The sequence below is a fragment of the Bufo gargarizans genome, chromosome 9 (genome assembly GCF_014858855.1).
Source record: "Bufo gargarizans isolate SCDJY-AF-19 chromosome 9, ASM1485885v1, whole genome shotgun sequence".
NCBI classification, from domain to species: Eukaryota; Metazoa; Chordata; class Amphibia; order Anura; family Bufonidae; genus Bufo; species Bufo gargarizans.
In genome coordinates this window covers 7,614,231-7,639,648 of record NC_058088.1, presented here as the reverse complement: position 1 = coordinate 7,639,648, position 25,418 = coordinate 7,614,231, and the positions used below count along the sequence as shown (strand labels likewise).

General features: G+C 48.7%; 1 protein-coding gene across 2 annotated transcripts; it reads right to left on the bottom strand.

The window, feature by feature from the left end:
• Nucleotides 1–589: 589 nt before the first annotated feature.
• On the bottom strand, nucleotides 590–23,546 carry CAPNS1 (calpain small subunit 1). Of its 2 annotated transcripts, none has more exons than XM_044268518.1 (11): nucleotides 23,338–23,546; nucleotides 16,677–16,805; nucleotides 13,358–13,391; nucleotides 12,644–12,733; nucleotides 12,474–12,531; nucleotides 10,386–10,450; nucleotides 6,862–6,930; nucleotides 5,656–5,734; nucleotides 4,491–4,607; nucleotides 2,779–2,837; nucleotides 590–1,082 (listed from the first exon to the last, which is right to left on the bottom strand). In XM_044268518.1, exons 2-11 carry the CDS (start codon nucleotides 16,784–16,786, stop codon nucleotides 1,056–1,058), a joined length of 708 nt encoding a protein of 235 aa, XP_044124453.1. In that variant the 5' UTR covers nucleotides 16,787–16,805; nucleotides 23,338–23,546; the 3' UTR covers nucleotides 590–1,055. The 2 variants fall into 2 exon arrangements, with proteins under 2 accessions (XP_044124453.1, XP_044124452.1); XM_044268517.1 differs by lacking the exon at nucleotides 23,338–23,546 and adding an exon at nucleotides 19,536–19,669.
• Nucleotides 23,547–25,418: the final 1,872 nt, after the last annotated feature.

Here is a 25,418-nt window from a genome sequence, read left to right as displayed (position 1 = left end):
GCTTGGTTCTAGTGCTGTATATATGTACTGAGCTTGGTTCTAGTGCTGTATATATGTACTGTGCTTGGTTCTGGTGCTGCATATATTTACCATGCTTGGTTCCAGTAGTGTATATGTGTATTGTGCTTGGTTCTGGTGTTGTATATATGTACCGAACTTGGTTCCTTTTCTTAATATGTGTACTGGGCTTGGTTCTGTATATATTTACCGTGCTTGGCTCTAGTGCTAAATATGAGTACTGTGCTTGGTTCTGGGGCTGTATATATGTATTGTACTTGGTTCTGATGCTGTGTATGTATACCATGACTGGTTCTAGTTCTTTATATGTGTACAGAGCTTGGTTCTGGTGCTGTATATATTTACTGTGTTTGGATCTGGTGCTATATACATGTGCCATGCTTTTACCAACATGAACCATCTGGCTACCGATGAGCTGCAGGTTCTAGCTTCGCTCATGCATACAGCAGAGACTGCACGGCAGTACAGAGGGTCCATATGGCTGGACACGTAGTGGGCCCCTGTCTGGTGGCCCCGTATTACAGTACTGTTTTTTTACCTCCGATATATGAATCTGATGAACATAGCCCGATTTTTCTTTTTGTGATCAAACCAGTTTTATTGAGGTTTTCAAGAAAATACAGAAACATTCCCAACTCCTCCCAGCCCCCCTGAAATATTTTATATCATGGCCCCAAAGACTATGAGTACTGCACTGTGGCCCCATTCAGTCCTGAGCCCTATTTCCCATGCAGGGCCGATGCGCTAATCACAGGACCGGTTGGTTGACTTACGACTGCCTGTGGACTGTAGTCACTGGGCAGATGAACGGGCTGGATTGATTGTCATTCACCTGGCATCACAGGGCAGATCCGAAGCATCACACAGAGACATGCGCCAACCAGCACTGGGGACGCGGCTCATATATCCCAATATTACAGTGTAAAATATATTGTTTATTGCAGTTTACAAAGATAAGGAGTGTAAAAAAATCAGGCATGTATACAGCTGGGGCAGCGGGGGGAGGTCTTCACAGCTCCACGGCGCCTCCTCCTGCTTCATGAATACATGGTCAGCTGAAGCCACTGCAGGAAAAAATAAAGAAAAAGAAATGTGAAGCCGACGTCGTCTCACACGTGGCTGCTTTCTTCCAAAAACAGCACCTCACCTCTCCACAGGTAGTATGTGGTACTGCAGCTCAGCTTTATTAACTTCTCTGGAGTTTTGCTGCAATACCAGACACAACCCATAGACAGCTGTGGCGCCGTTTCCGTTTTTTCCTACTTTTGGGCAACCCCATAAGTTAATACACTGGGTATTAGTCTGGCACGTTTTTGGTTCACTATTAATAAGAATAACCCAAAAATTATCCTGCCCACTGTATTCTATGGAAGGTAGATTCATTACAGATATTACATTTCATACAAATAAATAACATATGTAAAATTGTTTTCTACATATACTGTATTTAACCAGCAGAATAGTGAGTGCAGCTCTGGAGTATAATACAGGGTGTAACTCAGGATCAGTACAGGATATGTAATGTATGTATAAAGTGACTCCACCAGCAGAATAGTGAGTGCAGCTCTGGAGTATAATACAGGATATAATTCAGGATAAGTAATGTATGTACACAGCGACTCCACCAGCAGAATAGTGAGTGCAGCTCTGGAGTATAATACAGGATGTAACTCAGGATCCATACAGGATAAGTAATGTAATGTATGTACACATTGACTGCACCAGCAGAATAGTGAGTGCAGCTCTGGAGTATGATACAGGATAGGTAATGTATGTACACAGCAACTCCACCAGCAGAACAGCGAGTGCAGCTCTGGAGTATAATACAGGATGTAACTCAGGATCCATACAGGATAAGTAATGTAATATATGTACACAGTGACTCCACTAGCAGAATAGTGAGTGCAGCTCTGGAGTATAATACAGGATATAATTCAGGATCCATACAGGATAAGTAATGTAATGTATGTACACAGTGACTCCACCAGCAGAATAGTGAGTGCAGCTCTGGAGTATAATGTAGGATAAGTAATGTATGTACACAGTGACTCCACCAGCAGAATAGTGAGTGCGGCTCTGGAGTATAATACAGGATGTAACTCAGGATCAGTACAGGATAAGTAATGTAATATATGTACACAGTGACTCCACCAGCATAATAGTGAGTGAAGCTCTGGAGTATAATACAGGATGTAACTCAGGATCAGTACAGGATAAGTAATGTAATGTATGTACATAGTGACTCCACCAGCAGAATAGTGAGTGCAGCTCTGGAGTATAATGTAGGATAAGTAATGTAATGTATGTACACAGTGACTCCACCAGCAGAATAGTGAGTGCGGCTCTGGAGTATAATACAGGATGTAACTCAGGATCAGTACAGGATAAGTAATGTAATGTATGTACACAGTGACTCCACCAGCAGAATAGTGAGTGAAGCTCTGGAGTATAATACAGGATGTAACTCAGGATCAGTACAGGATAAGTAATGTAATGTATGTACATAGTGACTCCACCAGCAGAATAGTGAGTGCAGCTCTGGAGTATAATGTAGGATAAGTAATGTAATGTATGTACACAGTGACTCCACCAGCAGAATAGTGAGTGCAGCTCTGGAGTATAATACAGGATGTAACTCAGGATCCATACAGGATAAGTAATGTATGTACACAGTGACTGCACCAGCAGAATAGCAAGTCCTCACTTCATCTAAACCTACTTCCATTGCCTCATTAATAACCAAAGCATCAGAGCGCTCACCTCCTGCATCGTCACCCTAATCTTCCCATCTCCATCTTTATCCAACGATTTAAAAGCACCTGGAAAGCAAGAAAGTAAAGAATAAAACATATCCGGACATAACTCTCCTCCTGCTTATGAGGCTCCTGATATCACTGCTCTCAGGGCCATCAGTCTGTGACCGGTGGACGATGTTTCAGGACAAGAACAAGAGTCGGAAAAAAGGACTCTCCCTCCCCCCCCCCCCAAGTAAAAGTGCCACCCTAGTCTAGTGGCGTATTGGGTATTGCAGCTCAGCCACATTCACTTTAAGAGGACCACTTTGCAATGAAGGTCCAGATGGGCATTACCAGTTGGGGGTGTTTCTCTGCACATTCAGACACTATCCAATCAGTGCTGCCAGTGTCAAACGGTGCAGGGACACCCCCCAACTGGTAACACTCATGTGGAACTTCATCTAAAAGTGCTAGCAATTCATTCATAAACTTCTAGAAGGATTACTAGAGGAATAGATGCCCCAGAATGGGTATTACATGGTGGTTACTGGAACTACTCAACTATTGTTTCCATCTCCCTTGTCAATACAGTGTGCCCCTACATAGCCTGGCATTGCCCAATCAGTGCTGATAGTGTAAGAATAAAGAGGGACACGCCCTACTGATGAGGGCAATGGTAACAGCCAATTGTCAGTTTATTTATACATTTCCAGGAAGAACAACAGAGGAATGGGACAATACAGAGAATGGGTCAGAAAAGATCTGACAACTCAGCAGAGCCGCAGGTCCTTTTTAAAGGGGCTGTCGATATTAAAGGGAACCTGTCACCTCGTAAACACATTTTACACCGACATCATTACCTTACAGTAGCCCCCAGTGTGTTCCTAATCATGTTTTTCATTCCTCCACTGGTTGTTGTGTACTTTATAAAAACGCTGTTTTAACCTGTGTTTTCGCTATCCTCAGAGTCATCTTGAAGTCAATGGGGCAGCGGCCTCCTTGCTTCAAGTCAAGCTAAGCCCGTCCCTTACCCGTCTCCCTTCACTGTGATTGACATCCTGCTGTGATGCAGGATTCGTGGAAGGCTCGCACATGCGCGGTGCACTCCTTGTCACTGCGCGATCCCGGCTCCCGCACTCAGCCGGCCGCTTTCCTATCTCTGCGCATGCGCTGGGCCTTTACATCGTGCGCGCGTGGTTTAAAATGTGTTTTGGAGGTGACAGGTTCCCTTTAAGGATATCAGGTAGATCCTCAGAATAGGATATGAATGTAAGACGGGTGGGAGTCTGACACCCAGCACCCCTACCAATGACCACTGGCACAGGAAGTAACACAGCAGATACAGCCGTAAGCAGGCAGCTCCATCCATATGTAGTGGTCATGCCAGGTCTGCTTCTGGTTCCGTCCACTGTGTTATTTGCAGCACCAGTGGCTGCTGAGAACAGCTGATCAGTGGGGTGCCGGGCTATACTGATGACCTGACCACTTTATGGGCGATCGGCGGTCTCCTTTCTGAACATCCGACAGTGTAACAAGACCCTAAAAACAGATCGTCAGGATCTAGAGATGTTGGAATACTCCTTTAAAGGGGTTGCCCGTTCTCTAGATACTGACAATCATGGATCCGAGAGGTTGGACCGCTGGGCTCCCCAGACAGTGACAACAGAGGATCCTTGTCTACCACTGTACACATTGGCTGGAGAGCTTCCCAGGGAATATCCCTTTAGCGTTACTTACGGAACATGGCGTCCAGCCGCACCAGACAGCAGAGGAAGTTGTCAAAGTCCATTTCTCCCTTCTCATCGGAATAACGGCGAATGATCATCTGATACAATTCACCGTTCAGCTGGAATCCTAAAAAAAAAAAAAAATAAACAAATAAATAAAAAAATCAATGAGCAAGATAGGTACACTTAAAGGGGATGTCTTATCTGAGACATTGGTGGCATATCACTAGGATATGCCTCTAATATCACACAGGTGCGGGTCCCACTTCTGGACCCCTTAAATGAGCGGAGAGCAGATGTGCATATGCGGCCGCCCTCCATTCATTTCCGTGGGACTGCAGTAAATAGCCGAGCACAGGGGCGGGTATTTTCAGAACTAGCACTGCTCCATTTACTTCTATGGGACTGCCAGAGATGGTCGACCCAGGGCTCAGCTATTTACGGCAGTCCTACAGAAATGGGGGTCCAGTTCTGGGGATAGGTGGGACCGACACCTATCTGACATTGGTGGCAACTCAGACCTGTTCAGCTTTAAACCTGTAAGTCAAGCTCTCTGACGGCTCAGCCTGCATCCCCTCGCTCTGGTCTCGCATCTTTAGAACTGAACAGAATTCACATCCGACTGCCACAAAAATGGCCGAGATGGGAATAACCCTTTAAATGCTTTTTTTTTATGCGGCTGTAAGATGTGAGCTTAGATTTCAGAAGAGCAGATATAGAGGCTATAGACTCAGCCGTCTGACAGATTTCTCACTGAGCAGCCTGCAATGAAAGAGAATACGTGCAGGCTGCAGGAGACAGAGGGGAAAAACCTTTAAAGGGGACGTAAACCTTATCTGAAGGTGAAGCAGCTCCTCTCGGAGCGCTCTGCGCTTGGCTTTTATCAGATCTGCCTGACTTATCCAGTGTGCAGAGTAGGAATCCCTTATACTTTTCATGGATTTGTTCTTATTGTGCAGTCTAATAGGGGCTTTAGACACTGCCGGCAATGACTGGACAGCGAGTGTGTAAGGACACATCAGGCATTAACCAAGCATTTCCAGGAGGAATAACCAAGGATATTGGAAGCACACACAGGGCTGGTGAGTGGGGTAGATGTACCAATCACATCCCCTGTGTGCACCAGTGGGATCCCATTGCTCCTGACAATTTCCTCCCCTTGAGCTACTACCCACCTGCAGCTTGGAATGCCAAGGGCAGCTCGCTGCTGCCAATAGTTCCTGATCGGTCAGTGTCATATCTCTTGTAGACAGCCTAAAAAAAGCATAAAAGTAACAAAAAAAATTAATCGTACACCCCTCAGCTGCTGCAGAACCTCACAACACACCCCTCAGCTGCTGCAGAACCTCATAATACACCCCTCAGCTGCTGCAGAACCTCACAACACACCCCTCAGCTGCTGCAGAACCTCACAACACACCCCTCAGCTGCTGCAGAACCTCACAACACACCCCTCAGCTGCTGCAGAACCTCACAACACACCCCTCAGCTGCTGCAGAACCTCACAACACACCCCTCAGCTGCTGCAGAACCTCACAACACACCCCTCAGCTGCTGCAGAACCTCACAACACACCCCTCAGCTGCTGCAGAACCTCACAACACACCCCTCAGCTGCTGCAGAACCTCACAACACACCCCTCAGCTGCTGCAGAACCTCACAACACACCCCTCAGCTGCTGCAGAACCTCACAACACACCCCTCAGCTGCTGCAGAACCTCACAACACACCCCTCAGCTGCTGCAGAACCTCACAACACACACCTCAGCTGCTGCAGAACCTCACAACACACACCTCAGCTGCTGCAGAACCTCATAATACACACCTCAGCTGCTGCAGAACCTCATAATACACACCTCAGCTGCTGTAGAACCTCATAATACACACCTCAGATGCTGCAGAACTTCATAATATAAATTTCAACTGAATGCAGTTTTGTATCAATTAATGTTGCGCAAGAATTTCCCCTTACTCTGCAAAAAGAGGTTCAGCAGCAGCTGAGCCATGTATAATAATTTAAACATCCATACTGTCCCCTTGATGTAAATTATAAGAGCATGAGAATCCCCCCCCCCCCCCCCAGGTGTTCAGCCTCGTGCTATTATGTGGTCACTGAATGATGGAAACTTAGAATATTCAGATAATTTACAGTGGGGGAGGGGGGGACATTATCTTCTACATCACAATCACAACGGACGTCGGACTGACCCTGCTGATGAATAGTGGCCCCTATAACCCTCGCTTTGCCAAAAGTGCATAATTGTATTAGTCCTATCCACACGTTGTAAACCTCCCCTAATGGCCCATTACTGCCCCCTACAGCTAGCAGACGGCACAGAAGTGTCAGGCAGTCACAGCGCACTGTGCCCCGTTTTCCTTACCTGCCATTTCTTTATGTTGTTCCACAAGTATTTGAATTCCTCGAAGCCCAGTTTCCCAGTGCTGTCGCTCTGCATGTAGTATTAAGGCATAATACCGCAAGAATAGTTTTTGCCCATTCAGCCATTCTAAAATTTTAAAAATTAAGCAACTTTGCAAATAGTTTTGATGAAAAACATCCTGCCGTTTTTAGTACACAGCTCCTATGCAGATCTAGGTGTCATATCTGTAGGCTAAAAGGGAGGCGAAGCAAATGGAGCGGAGTTACACCTGGTCGGCCTGGAGTCTGTAACCATGGAAACCCATAGGCCTGCATGGGATCCACAAACACAAAAAACTGTAGATTTCAAAGTTGCTTCATTTTTATAGGTCTCAAATAAAAAAAAGGTTGCAAGAGCACATATGGATCAACCAGGGGACGTATCTAGGTCTGAATATATATACAGGCCCGGCGCTACCACAAGGCAGACCAAGCGGCTTAGGGCGCACCCAGGCAGAGAAGGGGTGGGCGGAAATATAAACCCCTTTTTTTGTTTTAGTTTTTTTTAAAAGAAGCAATTCACTTGCGTGCGACGGTGCAAGTACTCTGAGTCTGAGTAGTTCTTGCACCGCAGCGCCGACCTTCCCCCCCCCCCCCCCCCCAAGCCGGCGCAGCTGCGCAGCATGTGGCCCCAGCGGCAGCCCATTCACAGAGCAGCACGTGAGTGAGCACGGCCGGTCACTGGGTGTGACTGGCGTGGCTCGTGGCAGCGGGCAGCAGCAGGGACTGGAGGGAGCTGGTGGTGACTTATGCTGTGAGTCACACACACAGCCAGACTGCCGACTGGAGTGGTAGAGGTGAGCGCCAGTGGCAGTGCCATGGAGGGGAGAAATGTGCCATTGGGAAATGGTGTGCCATGGTGGGGGGGGACAAATGTGACAATAGGGGTCAGGGGGTGATGTAAAAAGGACACAGTGATGTGCCATGGCGGGGGAGAAATGTAACATGGAGGGCCGATGTGACATGGGGGCATGATGGCTGGCATGGGGGCATAATGGCGGACATGGAAGACATGATGGATGGCGTCTGATGGCGGACATGGGGGTCTGATTAACATTGGGAGTCTGATTGGGGCTGTGAGCTGAGGTGTAATGGAAAATATTTTTTTCTTATTATCCTCCTCTAAAACCTAGGTGCGTCTGATGGGCCGGTGCGTCTTAGAGGGCGAAAAATACGGTCCTCAAACCAGCGATTGCCTGAAGCAGACAGAAGATACCAGGACCACACAGAGGAGGGCAAAATGTAGCTTCGCTTGTGTTGGCAAAAATCCTTGCACCGGCCCTGTATATATAATAGATAGAAAATCATTACATGGGCGTCCAGAGTAAAATTTTTGTAGGATTTCATGCACCGGGTTGAACTATTTTGGTATCCAATTACATTCCCTTTAAAGGGGTTGTCCATTCCTTTAATACTGATAGCCTTTCCCGAAAGTACTGGAAACCCCTGGCACTTGACTATCGGATATTCTGGATTACGTGATGGCCCTAATAAAACATATAAAAGAGCTGCACAGGGTTACAAAAGCATGCCTGCCTCCTTCCAGAAACAGTGCCACACTTGTCCAAAGGTTGTGTGAGGTACTGCAGCTCAGTTCCAATGAAGTTAAAGGGGTTGTCTCATCTTAGACATTAGAGGCATATCGCTAGGATAGGCCACGGATTCAGATAGCTGCAGGTCCCAGAGGTGGGACCTACAACTAGTTCCAAAACTGGCCCTGAAAGTGAAGGAGAGTGAACTGCGAATGCGCTGCGTTCTGAGTGCGCTCAGCTGTTTTCGAAAGTCGTACAGAAATGAACGAAGAGCACACGCACGGCCACCGCTCCATTCACGTCTGTGGGTGAGATTCCACCAATGACTCAGATGAGACAACCCCTTTCATGGTGCGGGTTTCAGTGTGGATTCTGTGCCAAAAACCATGCGGCATCTGCACTAAAACTGCACCACAGTTCATGTGCACAGGTCAGCATTTTTCACGTGCAGCTTTCTAGACAGCAATAAGTATGGACATGTCCATTCCTGGCGTGGTTACTGCACGGGCACCTCTGGAACCCACGGCGGCAAGGGGTTGCCTGGCTTCAGGAGGAAACCAGACAACACAGGGGATCTACCTACCTGCAATAACAAAGTGATCATGGAAGATCTCGCTCTGCTGCTCAGGTACGTCCAGGCCCCTCTTGAATTCCGTTATTGTACTCACCATCACCACCTCCTCAGGCAGAGAGTTCCATAGTCTCACTGCTCTTAGGGTACTTTCACACTAGCGATGTTTGAATCCGGCGGGCAATTCAGTTGTCGGAACTGCCCGCCGGATCCGGAAAAATGTTTGAAAATGGATTACAAAAAAACAGATCCGCCATTTATGAACTTTAACTTTTTTTCCCACATTTTTCGGGTTTAACATGCAAAAGCCGGATCCGGTTGGACAGAACACACGGCGCTGGATCCGGCATTAATGCAAGTCAATGGGAAAAGTGCCGGATCCGGCGTCCAGTCAAAGTGTTCAGTTTTTTTGGCCGGAGGTTTTCTGAAAAGCCTGATCAGTAAAAAAAAAAAAGACTGAACTGGATGCATCCTGAACAGAATCCTCTCCCTTCAGAATGCATGGGGATAAAACTGATCAGTTCTTTTCCGGATTTGAGCCCCTAGGACGGAACTCAGCGCCGGAAAAGAAAAACGCTAGTGTGAAAGTACCCTTACCGTAAAGAATCCTCTTCTACGTTTGTGTACAAACCTTCTTTCCTCCAGACGCAGAGGATGTCCCCTCGTCACAGTCCTGGGGATAAATAGATGATGGGAGAGATCTCTGTACTGACCCGATATATTTATACATAGTATTTAGATCTCCCCTCAGTCGTCTTTTTTCTAAACACATCTGTGTTGGCCCCATGTCCATATGTGCCCGCAATGCTGAGAAAAATGATGTTTTACCATATGCAAATGAGCTTCTAGGAGCAACGGGGGCGTTGCCATTACACCGAGAGGCTCTGCATTCCCTGCAGTTGCCGTACCCTCTCCACTTTGACAAGGCCAGTCAGTGAAAAAGTCATCACACCTGGACTTTTCAATCAAAGTGCGAGGGTGCAGAAGTTGCAGAGAGAGCAGAGTCTCTAGGCGTAATGGTAACGTAATCGTAACAGAGGCTCACTTGCATATATTAAAACATCATTTGCCTCAGCAATGCGGGCACATATGTACATGGGACCAACACAGATGCCTTCAGCTGCCAAGCGCACATGTAACAGGTCAGCCGGTGTCATAGGTACAAATCAGACAGGAAGAAACCTCAGGGCGTTACCCAGCGGACACTGACACGCCAGCATGATCAGGGTCTCTTTAATCCAGAATTGAACTGACCTGGTGGATTAAAAATATCTTGAATTGTCGGACGGTTGTATGGAAAGGGGATCCTGAGCCGGATTGTCAGACTTCCTGAATTATATAATGCGGGATTTAAGGAATCTAAAATGATTAGTAAAAGGATACATCCATGACTGCCACCATGCTGCGGCATGAATCGATGCTGAACCCGTCCGTCTTCAGGTCTGAATCTAAAAGAAATAAGGATTACAGCGTGAACCCCCAGTAGAACACAGGCAACCGCAGCAGAGGCCGAGCAGAACACAGGCAACCGCAGCAGAGGCCGAGCAGAACACAGGCAACCGCAGCAGAGGCCGAGCACAACACAGGCAACCGCAGCAGAGGCCGAGCACAACACAGGCAACCGCAGCAGAGGCCGAGCACAACACAGGCAACCGCAGCAGAGGCCGAGCACAACACAGGCAACCGCAGCAGAGGCCGAGCACAACACAGGCAACCGCAGCAGAGGCCGAGCACAACACAGGCAACCGCAGCAGAGGCCGAGCACAACACAGGCAACCGCAGCAGAGGCCGAGCACAACACAGGCAACCGCAGCAGAGGCCGAGCACAACACAGGCAACCGCAGCAGAGGCCGAGCACAACACAGGCAACCGCAGCAGAGGCCGAGCACAACACAGGCAACCGCAGCAGAGGCCGAGCACAACACAGGCAACCGCAGCAGAGGCCGAGCACAACACAGGCAACCGCAGCAGAGGCCGAGCAGAACACAGGCAACCGCAGCACAGGCCGAGCAGAACACAGGCAACCGCAGCACAGGCCGAGCAGAACACAGGCAACCGCAGCACAGGCCGGGTCTATACACAAATATCTACAGCCGGACAAAGGGGAACTTCAAGGGAATGCAAATCAGGCTGCAAATATACAACCTGGAACAGCAACTGTCATTAACCCCTTCCTGCACCATAAAGGTACAGCACAGGCACAGGACTAGGAGCTGTGCCTATACTATCGCCAGCAGCAGGATGGACAGCCAAGATCTGTGAGGACTCTTGTACATCCACTACCTACTAACCTGCCTAAACCTGATGTCTCCATTTCAGACAGTGGCACTACCATAATTCCTGGGCAGCACGACTACACCCTTGTCATAATGTTCAATTCCTTATAGACAATTACTTTCTCGCTTTTGCTTCCTGCACCTCAGAAAACATCTCCGAACAGCACAATCTCCTTTAGTTGCTTTGATTCATTCTCATGTTGACTATTGTACAATTACTAATCGTTTGTCCCCCCCCCACTAAACTCTCCCCTCTGCAATCTATACTGAATCCAGCAGCCAGGCTGAACTATCGGTCCATCCCACTACACCGAGTCCACCCTGTGCCAGTTCCTGCACTAATGCCTCCGACCTGTAAAAGTTGCTGCACTGATGCCTCCGACCTATGCCATCCGCTGCACCGATTTCTGCTCCACTGATACCTCTACCCTGTGCCAGTCGCTGCACCAATGCCTTTGACCTGTGCCAGTCACTGAGCTAATAGTGCTATCCTGTAACAGTCGCTGCACCAATGACGCAATCCTGTCCCAGTCACTGCCCTGGTTGTCTATCCACTCTAAAAAACTATTCATACTTATCACCCGCATCCACAAAGCTCTCCCCAGCGCTGTACAGCCCTATAGCCCCACCTTATCTTAGTCTGATAATCTAAGATTAACCATCTCCATAATCTGAACCTCTCACACTATTGACTCATAGATTGTAACCTCTTATGAGCAGGTCCTCACTCCTCTTCTCTGAACTGTTATTTAGGGCTCATTCAGAATACCGTATATACGTGTCCGCATCTGTTCCGCTATTTTGCGTAATGGCTGCAGACCCATTCATTTCAATGGGGCCACAAAAGACGCGGACGGCACGACGTGTGCCGTCTGCATCCGTACTTCCGTTCCGCGACCCTGCAAAAAAGATAGAACATGTCCTATTATTGTCCACAATTGCAGACAAGAATAAGCATTTCTATCATAGGGCTGGCCGCGGAACGCACACAGCTGGTGTTCGTGTTTTGCACATCCACAACATGTGGACGCAAAAACGGATACAGTCGTCTGAATGAGCCCTTAGCTTGTTACTCAGTAATCTCTGTTCAACCACAAATAATTTCTCCCCTTTGTAAATAGAAGGTACGGAACGGGGTGTTCCCGTTTTCTGAACTTCCCCTTTAATTAACATAAAGAAGTGATACAAAACTCACGTCGTGAAACGACTTTGTTGAGAATTCCCATCAGCTCGGTCGGGCTGACCTCCATGTCCTAGAGAAACACGAGTCAACATTAACCGTTGTGAATCATTGAACGCCCTTCCCTACGACAACACCGACAGCGCCAAGCCTGGAACACAGGCCAACATGTTCCCAGTACTCACATCTCCGGCCAGCTGGCTGAAAAGCCGACGGAAGTTTCGCTCCTCCTCGCTCTCGTTTGACTGAATGACGGAAATATGGCTCCGAGGGGGCTGGGGAAAAGGGGGGAATAATTAGGCAATGATGGACTCAAAGAAGGAAAGGAGAAGTCTAAGTTCTAAAGCAGTGGTGGCGAACCTATGGCACGGGTGCCAGAGGCGGCACTTAGAGCCCTTTCTGTGGGCACCCACACCCTGGGAAAAGTCTATGGTGTACCAATATGCCTTAGACTTTTCCTGCCATTCATCAGCGCCGGGTTCACTATGAATAGCACCGGCAGTGCACTGAATGTAGGCAGGCTATGATAGCTACATGATAAAGTACATGGAAGATATTCTATATTGGACTGTAGTATTCAGGGTAAATTGCCGTGTTGGCACTGTGCGATAAATAAGTGGGTTTTGGGTTACAGTTTGGGCACTCAGCCTGTAAAAGGTTTGCCATCACTGTTCTAAAGGGTCTCCAAACCTATTGTAGCCGAACTACTAACCTGCTGCGCTAGATTGTCCTGGCATAGTCCTATATCTAAGGCAGACCTGCGGGTAACCTATTGGCTCCATAGATGCAACGGACATTACTGAGTAATCCCAGACCCACATGATTATTCCCAACAACCTACGACTAGTAAGGAGCCCTTATTAAAGCCCAGTTTTATAAATGACAGGACATTCTCTCACCGGAGGAGTCGGGTTGTAGTTTGCAGCTGCATCACTGGAAAGAACAGAAACCGGGAGATTACAGATTAAAATCACATCAAACATCTCATTAATAATATATATCTCCATAAAGAAAATCTGGCAGCACTCTTTTTGTCACCCAGATGTAGGGTGCCCGCAGTGGTCCCTCGATTCAGGACGAAAGACAGCAAAGCGCAGCTCAGCCCCATAGAAGTTAATGAGACTGAGCTACAATACCACGGCACTCTATGTTAAACCCTTAGTGACCACCCTTATGCCCTTTTACGGTGATCACTAAGGGGCCTTAGGCTAGGCTGTCTAAGTGCATGAGTGCCGCGGTCCTCCTCTAACAGCCCGGACCCGCAGCAGTGCCGATCTGGGCTGTTTAACAATTTAAATGGCGCCCGTTGCACGTAAAGTGCTGTCAGAGGGAGCGGACTCCCTCTGTCTCACATCGGTACCCCGCAAATATGATCGCGGAGTGCCGATGTGTGTAAAGGCAGGCTGGGGTCTGATGTAGACCCCAGACCAGCCTTTAGTAATTTCCAGCAGGCTGCGCCTCTATGGTCAATGTCAGTATAGCATTGACATTAAAATGCAATGCACTATAGGGATAGTGCATTGCATCCTAAAATCAATCAAAAAGCTGTTTGTTATAGTCCACTTGTGGGACTATTAAAGGGGTTGTCTCATCATGGACAATGGGGGCATATCGCATTGTCTTATAGGTGCAGGTCCTACCCCTGGGACCCGCACCTATAATCGAGAAAGGAGCCCCTCAAGGTGGTGGCTGGAGGACTCTGGTCCGGCCACCACCAAGCCGGCTCCCCATAGAAGTGAATGGGATCGTACTGTGCATGTGTGGCCCCCGCTCCTATTCATTTCTATGGGGCCGAAGGAAATAGCCGGGCCAGCACTCAGCTATTTTCGCCGGCCCCATAGAAAATAAATGGGGGGCTCCGTTCTCGATATAGGTGCGGGTCCCAGCGGTGGGACCTGCACCTATAAGACATCCTAGCAATATTCCCCCATTGTCCATGATGAGACAACCCCTTTAAGTAGTAAAAAAAACACCACACATTTATTCAATAAAAAAAATATATATATATACGCTTTTCTTCAATGAAAAAACTGCAAAAATAAAATAAAAATACCCCATGTATTTGGTATTGCCGAGTCCATAATGACCCGGACTACATAAATATCACGTAAATTATACCCTAAGGTGAACGCAGAATTGCTCATTTATTCTTAGTTGCCACCAAAAAAAACTTAATAACAAGCGATCAAACAGCGCCATTTACTCCAAAATGATACCAAAGAAAAATACGTCCTGAAAAAAAAATCAAGCGCTCACACAGTTCCATAGAAAGAAAAATAAGAAAGTTATGCGTCTTGGGAAGCGGCAATGCAAAAAAAAAATTCTTTAACAAAAAAAAAAAAAGGGGGGTTTTATTGCAAAAAAATTGTAGAACGTTAAAAAAATCTATATGTATTTGGTAGCACTGTAATCGTACTGACCCAGAGTATAAAGATATTATGTTATTTATACCGAAAAATAAACGCTGTAAAATTTATAACGTAAAAACGCAGTGGCGGTATTGCTGTTTTTCCTCATCTCCCTTCCACCTTCCAGAAAGCGTTAATAAAAGTTAATCAGAAAGTTCTGTGTACCCCAAAATGCCGCCATTAAAAACGCCAACTTTTCCCGCAAAAAAAAAAAGCCCTCATAAAGTTATATAGACGGGGGGAAAAAAAAAAAAAAGTTATAGCTCTTGGAAGGTGACAATGAAAAAAGGAATTAAAACTCTTGGTCAGTAAGGCCCAAAACAGGCTGGTCACTAAGGGGTTAAAGGACTTTTGATGATGTCATCGCCACGTGACCAGTAACATCCAGTTGTTACTGGTCACATGGCAATGGCACTGTCAAAGGTTCTTCAACCTTCAATATCCAGGAGGATCTTGTTGCAGGAGACGTTTCCTGCTGTTTTTACAGGTCTGTGTCTGTATTAGGGTCCATTCACACATCCGTGTGCGTTTTGCGGATCCACAAATTACAGACACCGGCGATGTGCGCTCCGCATTTTGCAGACTGCACATCGCCGGCACTAATAGAATATGCCTATTCTTGTCCGGGAACGGAAATGCGAACCCGGAATTGAATGGGAAGTGAAGTGAATGGGTCCGCAATTCCGTTCTGCAAAATGCGGAAAGGAATTGCGGATGTGTGAATGGAGCCTTAATGTGAGGCACCTGGTCTTATTACATAAGTGCCTCCATGTGCCTCACATTAATAGGAACAGTGGCCATCATGTACCTCATATAATGGGCAACGTGGGGTTACTGATGGTGTCATTTACTACTGGGGCTCATTCAGACGACCGTATAAATGGGTCCACAGCCGTTCCACAATTTTGCGGAACGGGTGTGGACCCATTCATTTCAAAGGGGCCGCAAAAGAGGCAGACAACAGCAAATTGCGGAATGCACACGGGCCGGTATCCGTGTTTTGCAGATCCGCAATTTGCAGACTGAAAAACACTATGGTCACCTGAATAAGCCCTTAATGCGAGGCACATGGAGGTCCATAATAATAATGCCATGTGCCTCATATTAATATTAGCCCCGTCAACTACCTCCTCATATAATGGACAACATGGGGTTAATGTGTGGGTATTTTTTGTGTGGTATTGAGTATTGTAATAATTTTTCTAGGTAAGGACCAGGCAGTGTAAACGTCATCACTCCTGCCTAGTCCTGTCACAGTGCAGAGAGCGCAGAGCCTCTAGGTGTAATGGTAACGCCCCCGTTGCTCCTAGAAGCTCATTTGCATATAGTAAAACCTCATTTTTCTCAGCAATTCGGGCACATATGAACATGGGACCAACACAGATGCCTTCAGCTGCCAAGCGCACATGTAACAGGTCAGTCAGTGTCATAGGTGAAAAAACTGCTGACAGATGCCCTGTAATGCCATGGTTTAGCCCTATTAAATGGAGCTAAACCGGCAGCAGACACCTGCCATGGCCTCCACCGGCGTCAGTCCTTTCTTAGCGTCGTCACAGCTTTAAATCGCCAGGCGTGCAAACAGCAGAGCAGCTTCCCACTGAAAACACTGGGAGGCGGACACCCTGCGGCAAACTCCTCCATACCCTGCGCAGCGCCGCTCATGGACTGTATCTCATATTGCAGCTCCATCCCATTCAAGTCAGTGAAGCTGCCTGCAATACCAGATGCAGCCCAAGACTGAGAGAGGCGCTGTTTTCCGCATTTAGACTGTGGTCGCCTACAATTATGAAAAACCTGCACTGCTACCTACCTGAGCATGTTGAAAATTCCTCCGAACATTCTCCCGCCGCCGCCTCCACCACCGCCGCCACCAAAGAAACTGCCGCCACCGCCTCCACCACCTCGATTGATCAGGAACATTGCTGCAGTCTATCTAGAACTGAAAAGAAAAAAAAAAAATAATGCACATCAAACATGAGCGCTCACATTACTGACATCTACTGCCGGGTGCGCCTAAGGCCCCTTGCAGACGAGCGTGTCCGGATTAGGTCCGGATGCGTTGCGTCTGCGATCAGTGAAAATTGTGCGAGTAGGTACGCAATTGTAGTCAGTTTTGACTGCGATTGCGTTCCGATGTTCAGTTTTTATCACGCGGGAGCAATGCGTTTTGTATCCGCGTGATAAAAAAAATAAAACTGGACTGTGGTACCCAGACCCGGACCTGGACTTCTTCACTGAAGTTCGGGTTTGGGTTCGGTGTTCTGTAGATTTTATTATTTTCCCCTCCCAACTATAACATTGCCATCTACAGGAAAACCCCTTAAAATGGACTGTCCCTAGATGCACACGTGTAGGACCACCCACGTGGGTGCAGCATCCCTACTGATCCTACACAGCATAACCCTGCTAGTCGGCAATCGCTCACGGGCAATCGCTTCTACAAAAGGTCGGAGGACTACAGATCATCACCTGGCCCTTCAGTGCGTTCCTGCTAAATAACTGGCGCACGCTCTGCTGACAATGACCGCACCCTTTGCTCCGTACAGTAAATACAGTATCCTCCTTTTTGGAGGAACCGGTCGTGCAGGTGATAGAGGGAAAGTCTGCCCTGCAGCGATTAGCAGATCGTTTAGTCAGGGCTGGGGCTGCTCCGCAGGCGGCATTGTTCCCTACGCACACAGGCGGCAGATGTATGACACATGTACTACCGGTCAGGCCGGTTTATGAAGAATGCGGAGCTGCAACCGCTCCCTCCTAAACTACAGAGGCCCCCCTGCAATCCTGTCACACACACCTCCTGCCCCGGGGGTAGAGAACAGCTAGCTATTACTATGAGATATGGCTGAGCCGGGGAGGACAGTAGATGGCGGCTTATTTCCAGCATCTCCTGGACGGGTCCGGAGTGACTCCTAGCGTGGGGGCAGGGTGCCAACGACCCGCAGGGTGTGGCGACTGCAGACTAATGCCGGCCATATGCATACTATGACCGGGTACCGCTGGATTGTGCAGTCATAGAAGAAGGATGATAAGGGGCATCTGACACCCGGGACCCCCGCCGATCAGCTGTTTGAGAAGGCGCAGGAGCTCCTCCTAGGCTGTGTGACGTCACGTTCATCGGTCACATGGAGCTCCATAGAAGTGAATGGGGTTGAGCTGCGATACCAAGCACGGCCACTATACAATGTACGGCGCTGTGCTCAGTGAGCAGGGAGAAGGCCGCGGCGCTCACAGGTGCACCGGTTCCTTCTCAAACCGCTGATCGGCGGGAGTCCCGATCAGATACTCATGACCTATCCGGAGGACAGGCCATCAGTATATAAGTCTCGGAAGACCGTGCTGCTAGCGCCCAAATCAGGGGCAGGAGGACTCTGGTGTGCACGGAGCTACAGCAGGAGGGAGCAGGGGAGGGTGGGCGCTGCGCCCGGTGCCAAGGAATAGCCCGCCGGTAACAATGCGAGCGTGACCCAATGTATACACACCACTGCACATATACGGTATACACACAGTATACAGACAACTACACAATGTACATATACATTATACACAGTATGCATACATACAACTAGACACATACAGTATACACACACACACACACTATACACACACACACCACACAGTAAACATACAAGCACGCCTACACACACACACACACACACACACACACACACCATGAAACTTTAAACATAGCCCTGCTCATATACACACAAACCACTACACAGATACAGCGTGTACATAACACTATGCATGTAACTACACATCCTGTGTACACAGGTCACGTCTCATCTATGTACATACACATATACCATGTATACAGATACCAGAGTCATGTGCATACATAGGATTAGATACAGGGACTCATCAGACGGTTTGGTACATCGGTTGAGCTGCTGTATCTAATCCTATCATGTGTGATGTGACGCCTCCCAACCGTCCGGGATCTGGCGGCACAGTCCCGCTTTCACCTGTCTCTGTATCTTGAGGATACAGAGATGGTTGAGATCCCGGCTCCACCGCTCACCCGGCCGGTGCACTCCCCAGCAGCAGGTGCAACGCGGTGACATCATCAGGGCTCAGCGAGAGGCCGGGAATGGTGGAGGGTATACTGAGCTCCATTCTCCAGGGAATAAGCGGGTGAGAGGTACTAAGTTATTACACTACAGGGGGTTCTTAATTTGGGATGTATGTGATACAGTCTGACGAGGCACTGTATCTAATCCTGTCATATGTGATACAGTCTGACGAGGCACTGTATCTAATCCTGTCATATGTGATACAGTCTGACGAGGCACTGTATCTAATCCTGTCATATGTGATACAGTCTGATGACACTGTATCTAATCCTATAATATGTGATACAGTCTGATGACACTGTATCTAATCCTGTCATATGTGATACTGCCTGCTGAGTTGCTGTATCTAAGCCCATCATGTGTGATAATAGCTGCTGTATCCAAGCCTTCCATGCGGTGCAGTATAGTACAATAATAATACTGTATTTTGCTATACATACAAAATGGCATAGTCCGCCCCTGAACCTGCATGTAACATACAAATATACAACTACTTACATGACACATACATACAGCGACATACACGACACATATGACAGAACTGCCCTCTGTACACGCCAGTACTTGATATACAGATGAGCTCGGCTCCGGGCACTCACCCTCTCGCCGCAGGTTCCGTGGTCCCCGTTCCTCTCTCGGTTCCGGATCCGGACAGGGTGCGGCTGATGGACGGGTGAATCACAGTCCTGACAGCAGTGAACACGCCCACAGCATGAACACGCCCACTACCTAGTATGGGAGCCGATCCCCGCCCTTCTCAGCAGGTCTGCTCCAGGACTGCTCGCAGCCGCCATCTTTGTGGAGACCAAACTACCTTAACTATATAGAAAAGCTCCCCCAGCATGGCCGCGGCATGAGGACTCCGAGGGGCGTATCTATGGTCGTCACTTGTCAGCTGCAGTACTGCTAGTGCGGGGAGAGGGATGACAGCTGCTGTGCACACACCCAGAGCTGCTGCTGCTGTCTGATATGTGACCTGGATAGCAGGGCTCTCGCTTTATCATTACGGGACATTGACCTAAAATGACTATATCCTCAGCGCCTGCGTCACCACCAGCACTGGTAGTTTACTGAAAGGGGGATGTGTGGTTGTCCAGGATGCTGAAAGGCAGAAAGTGCCCCCATAAGAGTGCCAGCCATGAGGCCCCCATAAGTGTGCCAGCCACAATGCCCCCATAAGAGTGTCAGCCACGAGGCCCCCATAAGAGTGCCAGCCACAATGCCCCCATAAGAGTGTCAGCCACGAGGCCCCCATAACAGTGCCAGCCACGATGCCCCCATAACAGTGTCAGCCACGAGGCCCCCATAAGAGTGCCAGCCACAATGCCCGCATAAGAGTGCCAGCCACAATGCCCCCATAGGAGTGCCAGCCACAATGCCCCCATAACAGTGTCAGCCATAAGGCCCCCATAAGAGTGCATGATGCCCTATAAGAGTGTCAGCCATGAGGTCCTCATAAGAGTGTCAGCCATGAGGTCCCCATAAGACTGTCAGCCATGAGGCCCCCATAAGAGTGCCAGCTACAATGCCCCAATAAGAATGCCAGCCACATTGCCCCCATATGAGTGTCAGCCATGAGGCCTCCATAGTAGTGCATGATGCCCCATAAGAGTGCCAGCCACAATGCCCCCATAAGAGTGCCAGCCACGATGCCCCCATAACAGTGTCAGCCACGAGGCCCCCATAAGAGTGCCAGCCACAATGCCCGCATAAGAGTGCCAGCCACAATGCCCCCATAGGAGTGCCAGCCACAATGCCCCCATAACAGTGTCAGCCATAAGGCCCCCATAAGAGTGCATGATGCCCTATAAGAGTGTCAGCCATGAGGTCCTCATAAGAGTGTCAGCCATGAGGTCCCCATAAGACTGTCAGCCATGAGGCCCCCATAAGAGTGCCAGCTACAATGCCCCAATAAGAATGCCAGCCACATTGCCCCCATATGAGTGTCAGCCATGAGGCCTCCATAGTAGTGCATGATGCCCCATAAGAGTGTCAGCCACAATGCCCCCATAAGAGTGTCAGCCATAAGGCCCCCATAAGAGTGCCAGCCACAATACCCCTATAAGAGTGCCAGTCATGATACGCACATTGGCGTATTTATTGGATCATGTGTATACCCCTGCATTTTTACAGGGCTGTATGTGGCGGTATTTTTTATGCAGGGTCTGAAATGCACCATCAGATGGCCCAGGGGGCACATGGTCCAATATATTGTAGCATAGTACAGCTCTGTTGTGCTCGGCATGTTATGAAATGCATACGGCCATCCTAACCTCAGTCACAATGGCGCCAGTTGTGCCACCCACGATCAGTCAGACGGCTGCTGGATTCCAGCGCTCACAGATCTAATGGGCAGAGCTAGCGGTATCGTAGGAATCTCTGATGCTTTTAGATCAGGTTATTAGATCCACAGTCGAGCTGGGACCTCCGGCTAGGAGCCATTTCCGTGGGGCAATGCTCAAGGCGATGATCATGAAAGAACTGTTCATTCAGCAGCCATCCTCTCTGTGATCATTCATCTCTATACTGATTCATTGTTTGTCGGCAGCGCGTCCCTGTTTACCAGAGCAATGTGCTGCTAACAAACAATGATTTTTGGTGCCGCATAAAAGATGTCATTGTCTGACAAGCAAGCGCATGCCCATTCGTCGGGTGATCGGCGACACATTTACATGGGGTCATTATTGGAAATGAGCACCATATGTCTGTCACCAATAATTGTCCCGATCCTTGACACATAAAAAAGGCGACTTACTGCGATAATGCCCAGGTGAAGGAAATGTCCCCCGAGTACCACTCACACTGCCCTAGTAAGCCACAGTGCCCCCAGTACCACTCACACTGCCCTAGTAAGCCACAATGCCCCCAGTACCACTCACACTGCCCCAGTACCACTCACACTGCCCCAGTAAGCCACAGTGCCCCAGTACCACCTACACTGCCCCAGTAAGCCACAGTGCCCCAGTACCACTCACACTGCCCCAGTACCACTCACACTGCCCCAGTAAGCCACAGTGCCCCAGTACCACCTACACTGCCCCAGTAAGCCACAGTGCCCCAGTACCACTCACACTGCCCCAGTAAGCCACAGTGCCCCAGTACCACTCACACTGCCCTAGTAAGCCACAGAGCCCCCAGTAAGCCACAGTGCCCCCAGTACCACTCACACTGTCCCAGTAAGCCACAGTGCCCCAGTACCACTCACACTGCCCTAGTAAGCCACAGAGCCCCCAGTACCACTCACACTGTCCCAGTAAGCCACAGTGCCCCAGTACCACTCACTGCCCCAGTAAGCCACAGTGTCCTTGGCACCAGCTACAGCAAGGTTCTTGTGCAGGTACGGTATAGGCAGGTCCCTTGTCCCTTTCATGATAGTCCCAGAGTCCCTGGGCACTTGGGAGGACTCAATATATACAGTAAGGACATGAGACGTCTTTTTCTTTCTAGTAGTCTACAATTTTCTTCAGTTGTCTATTCGCTTTATCTGTTCATTGGAAAGCTGGGTGACAACTACTGACGGATTTGCTATCTGCCTCAGTAACAGCGCCACACTTGTCTATGGGCCGCGTGTGGCATTGCAGCTCAGCCCCATTCTCATACGACCTCTCTAATGGCAATATCCCTAGGGATCTAGGTTAGTGAAGGGGTAAATGCTTTAACCCTGGTGCTCTCAGGGTTAGGCCTCTTTCACACTACAGTATGTCGATTTCAGTGTTTTGCGTTCCATTTTTCACAGATCCTTTGTTCCGTTTTTTTTGTTTCCGTTGTGTTTCCGTTCCGTTTTTCCGTATGGAATATACAGTAATTGCATAGAAAAATTTAGGCTGGGCATAACATTTTCAATAGATGGTTCAGAAAAAACGGAACGGATACGGAAGACATACAGATGCATTTCCGTATGCGTTCCGGTTTTTTTTGCGGACCCATGACTTGAATGGAGCCACGGAACGTGATTTGCGGCCAAATATAGGACATGTTCTATCTTTCAACGGAACTGAAACTGAATGCATAAGGAGCACATTCCGTTTTTTTTTTTGCGGAACCATTGAAACGAATGGTTCCATATACGGAACGCAAAAAACGGCCCGCAAAACAGGAAAAAAAAACGGTCGTGTGAAAGAGGCCTAAATGCTAATGTCTCTGGTGATCTAAGGGGGGGGGGAGTGATATGATTAATAGCAATATCCCAGGCACTGAAGGGTTAATCATATCCCTGCTGGTCAAGTGGTAAAAGCATCTCTGATGGCCATCAAAAAGTGAGACTCTTTTCACGTGCAACAACGAAGTGCCATATTTTTTTTCTGGTAAAATGACGGACGACACATGAGAACCTGACGGACCCCATTATAAGTCACTGAGCTGGTGAAGGGGTTAAATATGTGACACCCAGTGGGTACGCACCTCCCTGAGCTGTCTTGGCTTCCTTTTCCTGTCCAACGTTGATCATAGATACTATGCAGAGCAGGGCGTAGGGAGCACGATATGGCAGTATAACAGCTGCTCCTTTCTTTGTGGACCACCCTGGGCTCAGTGACAGGGGATGACCACGGGGTCCTGTCTTCCAGTGCCCCCTGATAAGGAATCCCAGACAGCTGCCGTGTATAAGCTGCCCGCCTACAGCCAGGCCTGCCAGCGCCCCCCATGTCTGAACTCGCCCAACAGGATATCAGATAGTGCAGGCTTCTGAGACATTTCCTCACGGAACACGTTCTTCATCCCAGTGATGGAAACGGTGACTCCTCCGTCCCAGGAATGTGGCTCGTGTCCCCGGGCGCTGCTCCAAGACTTAAAGGGGTATTCCCATCTGAGACAATGGGGGCCATATCGCTAGGGTATGCCCCCATTGCCTGATAGGTGCGAGAACGGAGCGGGGAGAGCTGTGGCTGGAGGACCCCCGATTTCAAAGGGTCCGTCCACCACCAAGCGCTGCTCCCTGCTGCACCCATAGAAGTGAATGGGAGCGCACCGCGCGGCCCCTGGTCCCATTCATTTCTATGGGGCAGACGGAAATATCCGAGCGACCCCATAGAAATGAATGGAGGGCGGCTGCGCTTGTGCAGTGCGCCCTGCGTTCTCATTGTAGGTGCAGGTCCCAGCGGTGGGACCCGCACCTATCAGACAATGGGGGCATATTCTAGCGATATGCCCCCATTGTCTGAGATAGGAAAACTCCTAAGCAGAGAGCAAAAGATCTCTCCTGCTCCGCTGTATGGCCAGGGTTCCGGAGCAGAACCCAATGGTGGTATGCTGATGGCACTGCCACCACATGCTTAAAGGGGTTGTGTCTGATGATGCAACCCCTTGACCATTCCACATAGTGCTCAATGTTCCAGTTTAGGAGGTGCAGAACCAATCTGGGCTTGGCCGGTACCTGATTTCAGAGGTGTTCTGTGCCATTATAGAAGCGGGACAATTAAAAAACGCCACCTGACGGACCCCACTGACTATGATGGGATCTGGTTTCGATTAAAAAATCCAGAATTTTACTGGACAAAAAGTACAGCATGCGAATGGACCCTTCCCCTGGAGCCATTTACAGATACACAGGGACAGGAGGAGCTATACCTCTCCTCCACTCCCTGCAGCCTGTCCTCCACTGCTCTCCCCTCTCCTCCTGCTGGAGGCTGCTTCAACCTGTAATATCTCAGGCTGTATAGCACCTACAGATACGAGCCAGGTCTATTGTTTTAAGGGGTTTTCCAGGTGTTTAAAGATACGTCGTCGTTATATGATCAGAAGGTGTCCGACTACCGACACCCCGTCCTTGAGCGCTGCGGCCTCTTCCTAGGCCAGTGACGTCACGTCCATCGGTCACAAGGCCTCGGAACAGCTCTGTCCCATTCAAGTGAATAGGCTTAGCTGCAATACCAAGCACAGCCACTACACAATAAACGGTGCTGTGCTTGGTAAGCTGCAAGGAGGCCACAGAGCTCCTGTGAGCGCCGTCGCTTCCGCAAACAGTTGATTGGCGGGTGTACCAGGAGTCAGACCCCCACTGATCTGATATTGAGGCCCGATTAACATGACCGTATTTAAAAGACACGGATCAGATGCAGACCCGTTCATTTAAAAAAAAGTTAGAACATGTCCTATTCTTGTCCTGTTTTGCGGACAAGAATAGGTATTGTTACAAACGGAGGTCACATGGACGCCAGTTGGATTTTATAATACATACGGTTGTGTGGATGCAACCTTATGCTGAGGATGTCCTCAGTTTAAGGCCTCATGCACACGAACGTTTGTTTCCGTGTCCGTTCGGTTTTTTTTGCGGATAGGATGCGCAATGGGCCCGCAGAAAATGTGGACAGCACACCGTGTGCTATCCGCATCTGTATGTCCGTTCCGTAGCCCTGCAAAAAAAAATAGAACATGTCCTATTCTTGTCCGTTTTAGGCATTGTTACAATGGATCCGCAAAAAAAACAGCATACGGTGTTCATTTAAAAAAAAAAAAAAAAAAAGCACTCACCTCCTCCGCTGCTG